This window comes from Ambystoma mexicanum, chromosome 3p (genome assembly GCF_040938575.1).
Source record: "Ambystoma mexicanum isolate Mex_15411 chromosome 3p, UKY_AmexF1_1, whole genome shotgun sequence".
Lineage (NCBI taxonomy): Eukaryota > Metazoa > Chordata > Amphibia > Caudata > Ambystomatidae > Ambystoma > Ambystoma mexicanum.
This window is the reverse complement of record NC_090925.1, coordinates 344,803,314-344,818,159: the sequence shown is the minus strand read 5'-3', so window position 1 is coordinate 344,818,159 and position 14,846 is coordinate 344,803,314. Positions and strand designations below refer to the sequence as shown.

Below are 14,846 nucleotides of genomic sequence, written 5' to 3'. Positions count from 1 at the left end.
TCTATGTGAAGGATGCTTGCCACTCTCTCCTCCCAGCGGATAAGGTGCAGTGGCTCCACTATGCCTCCTCCAGTGACAGTCGTCTCATGGCGGTGAGAGGAGAAGAGACTGCAGACATGTGCCTTGAGATCTTCCCACCTCTTCCTGCAGCCTTCCATGTCTCACTGAACAGTGGCCACTGCCACTACCTTGCCCCTTATGCCACTCCATATGTGCTCTTGTGGCAGACAGATGTTTTGTGCTGATTTTCCCAAACAGATAATCAGCATTGGCCACCACCTAATCTGTTAATACCTGCAGCTCTGGCACACTGAATTTGGGGTTTGCCGACCCTCAATTCTGGCACCCTCGTCTTGCCCTTGTGTCCTGGCATGGTTCCACAAAGATTGGTATATGGATGGCTAAGGGAAATGGTGGATTGCAGATGGATTGTGTTTTTAAAGATGGCCGCCACTGAGCTTCCCTTTTTGCAAAATGACACTATGGGCCTCAATCCAAGATTGGAGGTAGTCATGGCGATATTTGCGCCATGACTGCCTCCAATAACGGTACGGTCACCGGTCTCGTTCAATGGGGATTTACCGGTGTAGTCCGACCTTTGCAGGACCGGTAAATCCCCATTGAAAAAGCCATTTCCCATTCCCATTTGAGCCCGGATAGGGCTCAATAGGAATGGGGAAGTAGCTAATAACGGTATCGCAAATTGCGGTACCGTTATTAGCTCTGAAGTCCCTTAACGGGACCCGTCCATAACGCCTGGTCAGACCAGACGTTAAAGGAGGGACCCGCTAAGGGACCGCATAGTAGGGCGGTAAGGGATTACCGGCACCGGTCTTAACGGTGCCCGGTATCCCTTACCGCCCTACTCGGAATGAGGCCCTATGTCTGCTAAGTGGTAATTCCTCCACTTTTCGGGCAATAATAGTATTTCCGCTGAAATTTGGCAGATAACATTCATAGTTGATTTTGGGCAGTAATTCCACGGGACGGGATTATCGTTACTGCCAATGGTTTGTGCATGCTCCCGTCAACCTGTGATATGACGGTAATTCCGCCAGGCACCACGGCAGTAACGGTAATTCCATCCAGCAGAATTACCGCCCAGCTTGTAATGAGGTCCATTGTATTCGTAATTAATACCATACAGGACTATCTTTCCTGGAGTAACCATTGATTTGACAAATGCTTAATTACATGATCGCGTGTTAACTGTATTCCTTTTAAAGTAGTTAATGCAGTATGGTCAGTCCTTGTAGCTGAAATAAACTGTTTGATTTGCTCCGCGCATTGTGAAGATTTCCTGCATTTGATGTTCTTCCATCCAGTCTATTCATACATTAGATTCAGAACCCGGACATTCATTTTACGGGAGGCTGTCTTTTCTCAGTGTCGCCCAGCATTATGTTATTTATTAAAGACCGACTCCCCCTTAAGTGTGTGGACATTATTGTCATATCTTTGGCAGGCTTTACACATTAGGAGTCATTCGTTTTGGATATTATAAGCAAACACTATTGCATTAGGGTTCAGTTAGGGTGAAATGCATATAAGGAGGTACACAAAGTTGGTAGGTGCTGTTTAGTTATTTACCCACCCATTGACTTCCCATGGCCATGCTAATCCCTATGGCCATTCCCACCCACTTCCTGCCCCTCCCAAAACACACCATCCTGGGATCTCTTTGAGCTACCTTTATCAGGCCTTACCATCAAGCTTTGTGCTCGAAGTGGCTGCCATTGTTTTTCCAGAGCAGATAATGACGTCATTGGGGCTGTAAACGTGTTTCCGGTGTAATAAAATCTCTTAACCAGGTCTGCCTTCTTCCACTCAATTTGTATAAGCACTATGTGTGTCCTTCACTGAAGTCCTGTTAAAAACAAGCACTGGCAAAGCCAGCAGTTTTGGCTTGTGCATAAGTATTAGTCATTTGCCAGGCAGTGCTGGCATATACCCGGGCACGCCCACCATTGCGCAGCTGCTTCCATCGATGGCCCATTAATACCACTACGGCAGTGCCTGGCAAATGCCTTTCTCTTGCCTACACAAAAGTCCAAACCTGTTGGCATCGCCAATACTTGTTTATTATGCCCTATGTACAGGGTATGTGCATATGATGTGTCTTATTAGGTTCGTGGAAGGTCATATTCCGAAATAAACTTAAACGTGGTAAGTCAGTTTCACTGCTGACGTCAGATGCGTTCCTAGTTTGAGACTGTCTCAGATCAAGGTGAGTGCTGTCTCATATCCTCTTGTAGTTTGAGATTGGTTTCAGAAATGTTAGTCCCTGGTCAGAGGCCATTCCGGGTTGCAGGTGGCTGTGACATTGAAAGTAAGCCATTCCACTTTGTAACTGGTACTGACATTGGTAGTGTGTGGCCCTGGGGTTCTTACAGATTGTTACCAATAGTACGTTTCCCATATGTTCTCCCAGGATGCAATTGACACTGGCATTAATGTTTCTTTACTGAGAAGCTTCTCATTTTGGAACTAGTTCTCACACCTGTTGTTTCGGACCTGTTACTGCAGTTTAAGGTTAGTACTTAGTCTGGTAGTGGCCAACCTCTGCTCTAACCAGTTGCAGGTGTTACTTGTGCCTTTGCCTTCCTTGCTGGGAATCGCTTCCTCATGCTGGTGTTTGTTTCTCTCACCTCCAGGTCAGTCTTTCGACTGGGACGCTTCTTCTCCTGATTGGCATGGCCGCCTTGGCCACGGGCGTCCTGGTGCCGCACAGGCTGGAAGGCATCGCTGAAGGGCAGTTTGTGGTGGTGGACCAGAAGGCTGTGGAGTACAACCAGGCCCTAACCATCTGTAAGGTGGTGGGCATCGTCCTCTGTGCGGCAGCTGGCGTGCTCATGGCCTCATCCCTGGTCTCCTCCATAGTGTGCAGGCCCGCGCGGCGCGCCCAGGAAGAAGAGGAGGAGGAGCAGCTCTCCCCTATACTCAGGGAGGGTCCCCCAAAGAAGTGCCACTCATGATACCATCATCAGTAGGCCCGTCTAGGTGTAAGAGGATGCCATCTATGCAGCCCCCTTGAGATACTTGAATCAAAGCCCCCTGGCCTAGTATCTCCTTTCCCATAATGCAATGCCAGCTGCTCTCATGCACACATATACCCTCGCCTACACGTACCGATCGTTCCCTCATGCGCACACAGACATACGCTATCCACAAGCTTTTGAATCATTTGCCCTGTACCCATCTCCAGCCACAAGTAGGCTCCTCAGATGGCTGCATTGAGACTTGGGCTCTCCGCCTTTGAGGACACACCATGTGAGGAGAGCAGAGTTCCAGACCGAGGAATTCCTTAGGTGTTCTGGGACCACGTATGTCTTCTCAGTTCAGTATTTGTGACGTTTGTGTGAACTCTCAGCTAAGTTGTGGCGGCGGCTAGCCTAGGCTGACGAAGTGGTACATCACATTTCCAGCCAAGGCAATGTGCGGCACCAGAAGGGAACAGCACCCCAAAAAGAAGCATTCACTCTCCACCTGTTAACAAACCATGAGCCAAGGGCCTCTCTAGAAGCGATGGAGTGGTATCAACATGTTTCAGAAACCACCATGAATGTCCAGATCCTCGAATACAAATCAATAAAAAAAGCCTTTAATTAAGCTAAAACTCACATAGGCCCAGCACCCATCATCTCTCAATGAAGAATAGCTGGTTTGTGACACTTAACACAAATAATCGTTTCACTGGCAACACCTTCCCTCGAGTCCTACAGGGTTCCAATATCTCTTTGTTTGGCACCTTCGGTACTTCAAAGGGTGTGTCCTCCCCCGGCTCAAAAGATGGATGAATGGGAGGGGGAGTCTGAATCTAGAACCCCCTAACTTTCTAATAAGACTTTGGGAAGGTCCAGGACGCATCCATTTGTTTTTCAACACAATTGTGTTTTTCACTGTATTTGGTTTCAAGTATAACTTTATCAATTTTTTTTATTTTTTTTAAGTGATGCATGAGTGGTCGCTATATATCTTTGGAAGTGTGTTGTTCATCAACAATAAGGCCCCTGCAGAGGTCGGACGCACCCACCGGAAAAAAAGGCACCACAACAGCAGTGGATGACAGGCGGTTAAACCTCATAGTAGTGTTAAAGGGTTTATAGTGAATATGTTGAATTTAAAAATGTCGAAAAAAATAATTTCGGAAAAAAAAATTCAAATTTTTTTTTTGTTTTTTCTAGCTAAACCCAAAAATAACATACAAATAAAAAAATAAAACACATGCTAATTATTTTTTTGACATTTTCTTTTTCGAGATTATTTTTTTCGACATTTTATTTTCGACATTATAACTGGTTACAGTGTTACAGCCTGTGGGGGAGAGTAGGGCCCTCGTTCTGCATTCTGGAGCAGCGGGACGACCAGCGCCACATAGGAAGTCATGTGACTGCGTGACAGCCTCCCGCTTAATCCTGCCATTGGCCGTGGCTGTATAGGGAATCCCTGTCAAAGAAGAGTCAATGTTCCTTGTTGCGAACACTGTTGGAATGCAGAATTGCTTGCTGGGAGATTGGGGGGGGCTAAGAGGAAAGGGAGGGGAGAAATCTGGAGAATGGAGCAGTGAGAACTATAAGACGCAATTGTTTAAAAAAAAATGACACTAGCCTCCAGACAAGAGCAGATACACAGTTAGTGTCCTGGTGGTCCAATACTCCCCCACTGGCCGCAGGGGTGTTGCTAGGTCTACAAAAGATCCGGGGCTACATTAATGTCGGGACTGTAGGGACTCAGGGCTAGTGGGCCTTTTGGATGTAGCCCCTGAGCTTCTTTCCGGGGCTACAACCAAAACACCAGGGACTCTAGCCCCCACAGCCCCCCTAGCAACGCCTCGGCCACTGGGTCTTACTGTCTCCCGCCCGTACTAGTTATAAAGTGGTGGTAAGGTCATTTTATTACAGGCGAATCATGTGACATGAGCGGACCATGGCGGGCACTCAAACGAAGATTTTAGTTTTCACTAACAAAGCCAAAGCGAGGGAGGATGCTTGAAGCAGAGCAGGGATTATCCTGTGAACTCAACATTTACAAAATTGGATTTCGAAATGGACTGGATGTTAGAATTGAACAAGGATACTAACTGCCCTGATACTTTTTGTTTTGAAAAAGGCCCTTGAGAGGCCGAAACACGTGTTAACAAATAATTAAAGGGCACAATATACTAACTGCTGTTTCGCTGGAACTTTATTTATAATTTCTCAAAACAAAGAGAAATAATCATTGAATCCTTTGGGGGCAGTCACTGTGTGGTACATTCCAAAGTTGCTTACTTAAACGAAGATGGTCCCCCTTCATGCCAGCATGTACATATTCCTATCTAAACTTCTTGAGGGTGCCGTCTACTCTCAAGCCTCTACCTATCTCAATCTTCACTCTCTTCTGCCCACACTTCAATCTGGATTCCGTCCATCCCGCTCCACTGAGACTGCCATCTTACATGTCGCCAACGCTCTTCTCGCAGCCTGACACTGTAAACGCTCTTCTGTTCTTTTTCTCCTTGATCTCTCCGCAGCATTTGATACTGTTGATCACTCCCTTCTCATTTTCACCCTCTCCACTCTTGGTCTCTCTGGCTCTGTTCTAAATTGGTTTTACTCGTATCTTTCTCACTGTCCCCACTCAGTAACCTGGGCTGGTCAAACTTCTGCCCCCCTCCCTTTCTTTATGGAGTCCCTCATGGGTCTATCCTTGTCCCCCTGCTTTTCTCACTTCATACAATCCCGCTCTCAGCTCTGATTTCTTCTTTTAATCTTTCCTTCCATCTTTATGCTGACGACACCCAAATCCTTTTTTCTTTTTCCTCTTTCACGGATACCCTACACTCTTCTATCTCTAACTGCCTCTACGCAGATCAAAATTGGCTCTCATCACATTTTCTCCACCTCAAACCTTTGAAACAGAGGTATTCTTTTTTCTTTCTACCATGATTCCCCCCGCTGTTCGTCCCTCCTCTCTTGCTCCCCGCTCTGCCCTTACTTTCTCCACCTTTGCTCGCAACCTAGGTGTAATCTCTGATCCCCTCTCTCCTTCTCTCTGCACTTCTCTTCCACTGCTCGATCCTGTCGCTATGCTCTTTTCAGTATCCACCATGCTTGGCTCTACCTCTCCTTTCATGCCACCAAACTTCTTCCGTCCTGCTTAGTTTTCTCTCGTACAGACTGTTGCTCAGCCCTTCTCCTTGGCCTTCCTGTCCCTCATCTTGTCCCTCTTCGCTCTGTCTATAATTCCTCTGTTCGTCTCCTCTTCTCTCTTGCCTCTCTGACCTCTATTACATTTGCTCTACTCTCTATATCTCTTCTCACTTTTAAATCTCGTCTCCTTTATCATTTCCTCTACATCGTCTTCAAGTGTATACATGGTCTCAGTATTCTTTACGTCTCTTCACTTATCTCACTATACTCTCCCCCCGCACTCTTCGCTCATAGAATCAGTTTGTTCTCCATGTTCCTAAACCTCAGTGTGCGTCCTCTTGTTCCAGTTCCTTTGCGTTGCTTGCCCCCAAACATTGGAACTCTCTACATCTTTCCATTTGTTCCTCGTCCTCTCTCTGCATTTTTCAAACCAGTCTCAAAACCCATCTCCTATCTACTCTCTCTGACGACTGACGCTACTTCCTTCTCTTCTTCTGTTTTGATTTACCCGGAATGTATTTCTGAGATTGATTGTACCTATTTTTTTATTTTTTGTCCAAGCGCTCTGGCAAAAGCACTATATAAATTAAATTAAACACAAATACGTTGTAAGATTGTCACCAGCTTGTGTAGACCTCCCAAAACCCTGCATGCTTTACTTCCGATTGGGGACTTGACGTGTAGTACGTGAGGAGCAGAGCTAGCCAGGGTTTGACATTTACGCTGGGAATGTCCGGCGGTGATGATGTTCTGCGTGACTTGAGAGTTGTAGTGGGCCAGCGTATACCCAGGGAGCCGGCATTCATTTTGGTGACATAAGACTTCGACCTCCAACCTGACTGTGCAAAATCTATCAGTCGGACAACAATCGTCCTAGCCAAGAGGGGGGATCCTACTTTGCTGGATGAGAAGAACCCACCGGGCCTTTACCAGCTGGAACAGAGATCGGTCCTCCTGTAATGACCTAGAGAGGGTTTTGATATATTAACAGGGAATAAGCTGAAAGTAGGAAGGCAATGGAATCAAAGTGTTAGTTGGTTACACGTGTGATCCTTTGAGGAAGTACTGTACTACGATACACTTATGGTGGTTCTACTTGTGTTGTTTTAGTATTTTGTATGTGTTTTATGTACTGTGATCATTTTTGATTGTGTTTTTAAGAAAACATGGTAATTGATGAATAATAACATTTGTGATAATCTTTTGTAATGTTCCACTTTATGTGGGAACAGTGAAGGGTGATACCTTAATAACAAATAGGATTTCTTTTTGTATATAGAATATGACCTAGAGAGAACCCATATAGGAAACCAGCTCATGCTAAGAATTCTCTCAGGGCGAGCCTAGCGCTCTCTTCTCCTCGTCATCTTCAGATGGGCCACCTGGTCAGGACCCAATCACCTAAGCATGGTAAGGATGCTTTGGAAGGAACCTCTTCCCCCCTTAGGGTGAAATAGGTGTTTATCCAAAACTCTGGACCTACGAGCAACCTGGCTCGTCCTTTTGCCGAAGGGACGGCCCTTTAAGTCATGTATTACGCCCTTTGCCCAGTCCTGCCATCCTGGAGCTGAACCACATCAATACACCTTGGTCACTGGCTGTCCCCAATCTCTGAATACATAGGAGGGAGCCCTTCTGGTGCTGCATTCTTCGTGCATAGCCAATGCGCTGTCTACGGAATGTCCTGCTTGGAACTGTAATTTGTTTAAATCTATCAATACATTAAACAGTAATACTGGAACCTTAGAGGAAGAAATACCGTAGGCCGCTGAGCTTGGCCAGACAGCATTCCTAGTGGGACTAATATTATTTGTGTCTGTTTTTGTAAATTAAGATGAAGCTGAAAGGTTACACAAAATGGGGTGCCTAGGAAGCTATCCGCCTGGAAAATAAACATATTACTTTTAATAACACAAATGGGAGATTCAGCGATGGAGAAGAGGAGGGACAGGAGAATGTATTTGTAGGGGAAGAGATGGACTGGGACCCCCCATGAAGCGTGCTCCAGACCAGATACTGCAGGGTTCCAATAGTAAGATGTCTTCCCAGTAGACATCCTTCTGAAAGACTTCCCGTCATCCTGCAGTAATGATGTATTTGCATAAAAATGAATAAATATTATTTAAACTTCTGCTTCTGTTCTTGGTTCCATTTCATTTGCACTCCTCTGTTACTTCTCATTTGTAAACGCTGTGTGTGGTTTTACACAGTTGTGTGTGTGCAGTGAACCGTGGTCCAGCACTGCATAACATAACAATACTTTGTTTTTTATATAGCAAAGCGCTTTACATAGGACATATGTACATACATTACTATTAATTACCCAGTTGGAAGTGGTACTTACGTCTCAACCTCAAAAGGAAGAGAAGCAGAATTGGCCTTGCCAGGATTCGAACATGCGACCTGAAGATGAAACACAGATCACAGCAACAAGCGTTTAACCCGCTAAGCCATCTTACCGGCTAACGTGATGAATGGAAGTGCATGCGTGCATTGAGGATTGGTGTACGTTACCCCGCCACCGTCGCTCTTCCGCCTCTCAGTCTAAAGTGATGAGGGTGACCTGCACCCAGAGGCCTGCACCCAGATGGAAAAACATTTGTTGAACTCCTCCCCTGCGTGACATCACCATCAGGAAAACCTCTTTCTGCTGTCTCCCAAAGAGGCTGGGGCCATTTTGCAGCAACATCTGTTATCTGGTAAGTATGTTACCAGTTATTAATGTACTTCTTTTGGATTCCCTACATGATGGAAGTTTGATACGGGTTATTGTAGCGCCCCCGTTCCCCTTCTGCTAGACCCTACCATCGGTGTGAGGAACGCGGCCTCAGTTCTCCCTAACACCAGTTGCAGCAATTTCCCCTGCATGACTCAGCCAGGCTCCGATACCTCCTTGAGGCTGCCGCTTTTGTCTGTCTTCATTTACATCTTCAGTTTTCAGCATCTGAATTACCAAATGAGCGTGAGAGCTTTTCCATCCGGAGAGGGGCGGGGATCACGCCGGGTTTCCCCGGGACCGCTGCTGGGCTTGGGGACGGAGGACTCATTTGGGAGACAGGCACCCAAGGACGGGGGCAGCACCCCCAGCCTCTCTGGAGCTCTGGCCAGGTCATGTTAGAGCTTTTCCACCCTGAGGTGGGTAAGGCAACTCGAAAATCCGGCAACATGGAAGAGGCTCTGCCTTTACTCCACAGCTTACCCCCAGTGGGTCAAGGGTTGAACACCATCAGTCATGTCAGCGCATTGTGGTCCTTGCTGACTACAGGGACTATTTTGTAGGAAAGGATACAGACACAGTGATCTAGATTCCACTCACAGAGGCCAGTGGATCGGCTTCGGGCCACCGTAAGAAGGCAAAGAAGCATCACCCGTCCAGTTTCAGTGTTGGCCATGCTGATCCTCCGTCCCAACCTCTATTCTCGCATCAACACTGTGGTAGACCTCAAAATCACGGTCTAGGAAACTGACGAAGACAGAAATAGACAAGGGACTGCCTTTGGCGGCTCCAGACCCTCTTGAACATGGAAATAGTTAACTCCATACAGCCTTGTACGTCCACAGGCCCTGGAGATCAAGATGGCCAAGAGGAGGACTGGGATTCTAGTGGCAACTATCCATGTCGTAATATGATCAATAAGGTTACCTCCCACCCCCGTCCGAAACTGGCACTGGTGGACTCTTCCTTGATACATTCTCAGGGCAGAGTTGAATCAGGAGATGAGCACAGTCAGAATGTCCTCCTCACTACCTCTGATGTGCTTATCCTCAAGCACATGGCAAATTGTCGTGAGAGGGTGAAGGGACCCAGAAAGATTTTCCAATCTGAGACCTTGGCCCAGAAAGTATACTCTTAGGGGGCTAGAGTATGAATTTCCTGCCTGGTTTGAAAACTGATTTCTTGATGTTGAGCCTTTCCTGCCTCCCGACTGTCTTAGAGGATGCATCTCCCATTGACCGCGTGGGCAAGAGGGTGGAAGCCAACGTTAAGAAGGCTCACATAGTCTCCACCTTCACCTTACAAGCAGGATTTTCCTTTCTTGTGGTGGAGGAGGGCAATGACTGTGCAACCCTCATTGGCATCCTTGGAAAAGAAGCTCATGTAGAAGGCAGACGTGTTGGGTGCGATTTTGAGGGGAACATCTTTTGAGGACAGCCGCTGACATTGCTGGTAGGTGCCAGTTTTGGTTGAGGATTTAGAAGGGGTGTCCTCCCAAATGTCTGTGCCATCTCACCTTTTACTTTTTGCACAAAAGCTTTTTGGCCTTAAAATGGGGTGGGTTGGTTAAGCTAGCAGCCGAGGAACCTTAGCTGGCCCTCCCCGTCAACCCAAAGGTGGCACCATATTGTAGCAGACCCTTCCTTCCCTCCAAGAGGTGATGCAAAGGGTAGCTTCAGGGTTGGGGCAGCTGGCTCCCCATCTAAAATCTGTCCAGCTGCTACGTAGGCCGATCAGCCAGCTTTCCTGGCTATGTGACATTGGGCCTTCGACCTTGTTCCTATCTTTCTGCCGTGATGATGGCACTCTTCTTTGCACTCTTATACTTCCTTGAAGGTCATGGGGGTCAGAGCCAGCGAGCTCTATTCATTCCCTCGATATGGACAGGTCCATTAAGATGTACCTCAACTGCTCTGCCTCCACTCGCTACACCAATGCTCTATTGGTTTTCCTTGGTCCTCGCCGCTTGATGTCTACTATTTGACGCCTGCGAGGTGGATTTGTCGGATGAACACTACGGTTTACGAGATTATCCAGGTTTCTTTCCCTTGGGGAATTCTGGTCTGTGCCATTGGAGGGGTTTCCCACTCATGGGTGGCAATCGGGGCACATTTGGGGAGAAATCGGCTGTGTAGCTACCTGGGCTTAAACGTTTTCATTAATACCTTACCATAAATTGGCCTTTGTGGATCCTCTGACTTTTTGAGGCAGGTTTTATGAATTGTGGTGATCAGTGAGTGCCTATTGATTAAAATTCCCCTGGTGGGCAGCATGCCTGCCTTCTGTGTTTTGTGTTGTCCTGATACCTAGCACTGCTTGTTTTAGTCTCATTACTTTGTACTGGGACGAAGAAGAGAGGCATTCCCAGTACAGAGTAATCAGTGCTAATCTGTGTAGTCCCTGTCCTATTACCAAACCTTCCCTGCATGTCAAAGAATGCCTTTACCTGCATTGGGAGCACCTATCGTCATGTGATGGTCACCCCCATTACTTTGGGCTGCGACGAGGAAGAGTGGGTCTTGGAGTACTAAAGATCAATATGGCAAATTGACAAACGATGTGGTGAGACCAAGAACATATTTGAAAGATTGTTAAATTGGCCAGATTGGCGGCCGCAATTGTAATAGTCTCTTGTAATACTCTTTCTTAAGGACAATCAGCCCTATACGACCTAGAAATGAAATTAAAGCAATCGAAAGGCTCATCTCATGGCCACTCGTAACTATGTCCCAAAATCCATTAGTTAACAACCACCTGCCCCTGTGAACTGCAAATCTGCCTAAAACCAATCTCCCTAAACCTTGCCGAGTGGCACGTTCAGGCACGAGATGTTCTCTGGTTTGCAAAAGGCTTTGTCGTTACAGAGAACGCACTGGCCACGGCATTGGTCAGTTCTGGAGCGAGCGTACAAGATGTCACCCGTGGGTGGGATGTTCAGCCTAAAGCTATGTAGTTGGGTGCGTCAATAAGGATTAGGAAACTTTAACAAAGAGGTAGGCAAGGTTCCAAAGGGGTTGTCACCACTGGCCAGGCTATACTACAGTGCATTGCTGCTCATTGTACTTACTCTGTCAATGCAGTCTCACTGGCATTCCTGTTTCTTAATCAAAGCTGGATTAGTCAATGAAGCCTCTGCCCTTTGTTTAATGGTATTAGGCACGGAATTGGCAAAGGTTGTGAAAGAGTCTTTTATTAATCATAGCTGGATACACATCTGCAAATGGTGACCCCATGTGGGGGGAGCGGGAAGGGATGGCTAGAAGACTTCTATAGAGGGGAAGAACTTTCTACCAATATCAACCCCCATAGTGATGTGAGTCCTAGTTCGTATGTTAAAGCAGAGATCGGAACACAATGAGGTAGATTCAAAACCTTCTTCCAAAATTGAGGATTCTAATGGATCCCAATCAATTTCTCTTGACAGGCAACTTATCTCTTGGCCATATAGCAGAGTCAGCATTCTCTTGAGCTTATAATAGTCTATAAGAGCTTTCAATGTGAATCGACAGAATCTTCTGCTGATCCACCTCAACTGAACCGCTAGTCGAGATGCTTTCTTTTATAATCGCTCGGCCACACGGGTCTTGCTAGGGTGAGGGTCTAGAGCAAAGCCTAGGTACCTCACATGAGCAAGCGGGCTAATTACTCTTTCCTCAATGACCATGTGAAGGCATATGACTTCCCAACGGTACCAGTAAATCGAATAATGCTCCGTTTTTTTTTCATTGTAACCAGCTCGTTTTTCTGGGCGTAAGCCAATGTGGCAGCTATGAGGCGTTACAGACCTATTTGCATACGATCAGTTAAAATAACATTGCCCATGTGAGACATCCATGGCACCCTTAGATCACCAACGTTAGGAGGGGCGAAAGCCACAGATGACATTGGGACAGAACAGAGCCTTGACAGAGCCCCCGTTGTGTGGTTAAGTCCCCGTCAGGCCCCCCTACCTGTCCAGCCTCACCTGGACTGAAGAATCCTGGTGGATATAGATCAGCAGTGCCAACAAATGGCCAGGCAATGTCCATTCCTTTCATTTCTTCCGCAGTCGCATTCTATTGACGCTGTTGAACGCTTGCGACTAATCTATCGCCGCTGCGTAAAGTGAAAGCCCTCCTTTGCACCATTCTCGCTCCTGGAGGCGGTTCATAATGAAACTATTGCTTGTGGTACTCATTCCTGTTTGTGGTTTATCACACCTATAAGTGGAATGTTCCCACTCTTCTAGTCCCTGCAGGACAACGGAGGCAAACATTTTCCTCTCTCTGTGTCTAATGGAGCGATTGGCCGGTAGTTAAGGGGCCAATACAGTCTTGAATAGAATGTACAAAATGTTGGCTCAGAGTGTCGCGACACTCTTAAAACATGTATTATTAAGCACATTTGAGCCAGTGGTGCCTAAGTTTGAACACCCTCTTATTAAGGATTCCACGTCCAACACGTCAAAATTAAGCGACCCAGCTCAGTCTAGGGCAGCTAATTCAATTTCATGTTGCGATGAATTATAAGACTTTTCATGTTCTGACCCTATACATCTTCTTGTACTGGTTTGCATTGTAGATCTTCCAGTTGGGCCGACAGACCATCGATGAAAGGCCAGAAAATGCGGGTATTTTTCGTTGTTATTATCTGGAGCAGGCATTCGCCTTCCTTTTGGTGCTAGCATGTCTATAGCTCCGTAACCAATTTGTATAAGTCTGTCTGGCCAGTTTAACATTATTCAATAAATCGCCATCCCATGAGTTGGAACGCCTCCCGGCACGAAGGGTGCACCTTAGAGACAATGGGCCTCATTACCACCCTGGCGGTAGCCGTGCCCTTATTAAGGGCATGGCTGCTGCCGGTAATGATTGTTTACCGGAGCCCAGAAAAGGGCAATAACCGGGTCATGCCGACATTGGCGGACCCGGTAATTGCCATTTCTGGGCGCCGGTAAAAATGTATCCCCATTCCCATTTGAGCCCGATAGGGCTCAATGGGAATGGGGAAGATGCTAACAACGGGCCCGTTAATGACGGGCCCGTTGTTAGCATGCTGGTCCCCTTGCGGGTGCTGGAAAGGACGTCTGGTCTGGCCCAGATGTCCTTACCTCCACCCGTGAACAGACCCATAATGCGGCGGCCCGTAATAAACGGTGCCAGTCCCTTACCGGCACCACTCATTACATGGCTGCCTTCCTCGTAATGAGACTCAATGTCCTTAGAATCTGTTTTCTGAATTGTTACCCCGGACATGCAATCTGAATTTAGATCTCGCTGTAAAATGATATCTAGCATGCCAACCACTATGGTGCCACATAAACCTGTTGACATGGCCAAGAAAGTGTCCAAGTCAGAAGTTGAGAGGTTTCAGTGTGTATTTATTAAAAAAGAATGGTCTAAAGCCATGATCGCCTTTTATTTGTAGCTTCACAGTCTACAAAACATACGTTGAACTCGATATTATGTAGAGTGTATCCACAATTTCGTTCTTGATCAAATTCAGGATTCCGCCAGATGGGCGGCCTCCATAAGAGGGTGTTGCTAACTATTAAATTATTGTAAAGCCGCAAAGTGTATATTTCTGTGGTTAGTCACGTTTCCTGCAACAGTATGATATTGTTGAGGGCAAAAGTTTCCTTAATGGTATCCTTATTCATAAAATTGGTCAATCCCGTCGAGTTCCAGACAAGCACATTCAGGTTAGACATGCCAGGAGAGAGGCGAAAGTCCTGTGCCTCGATCGCCCAACGTCCTAAAATGGCCTGATAGTTCCCAGGCAGCAAACGCCAATCATCCAGGCTCCCAGTTTGATTGAGCTTCGGAGGATTGATAATCCGTACAAAGCGGTTGCTTACGGAAGCATTCGGGCAGGAGATTTTTAAGAATACACCTTGCCAGGTCGCATGCATGGATTTAGATGAAGAGGCCAATCCTCCCAGCTTGTGAATATTGTCAGAGTAGCAGGGGCAATATCGTACCCCATCAATCTTAGGGGTTCCACCTCTGCAAGCCGCATTT

General features: G+C 46.7%; 1 protein-coding gene across 1 annotated transcript in view; it reads left to right on the top strand.

Annotated features, from left to right (window-relative positions):
• Nucleotides 1-8,262, top strand: part of NRSN2 (neurensin 2) — a 135,282-nt gene extending 127,020 nt beyond the window's left edge. Inside the window, exon 3 of the mRNA XM_069650959.1 lies at nucleotides 2,655-8,262. Within this exon, the coding sequence (XP_069507060.1) occupies nucleotides 2,655-2,975 (321 nt within the window). The 3' untranslated portion in view covers nucleotides 2,976-8,262. The remainder of the gene's footprint in view (nucleotides 1-2,654) is intronic.
• Nucleotides 8,263-14,846: the final 6,584 nt, after the last annotated feature.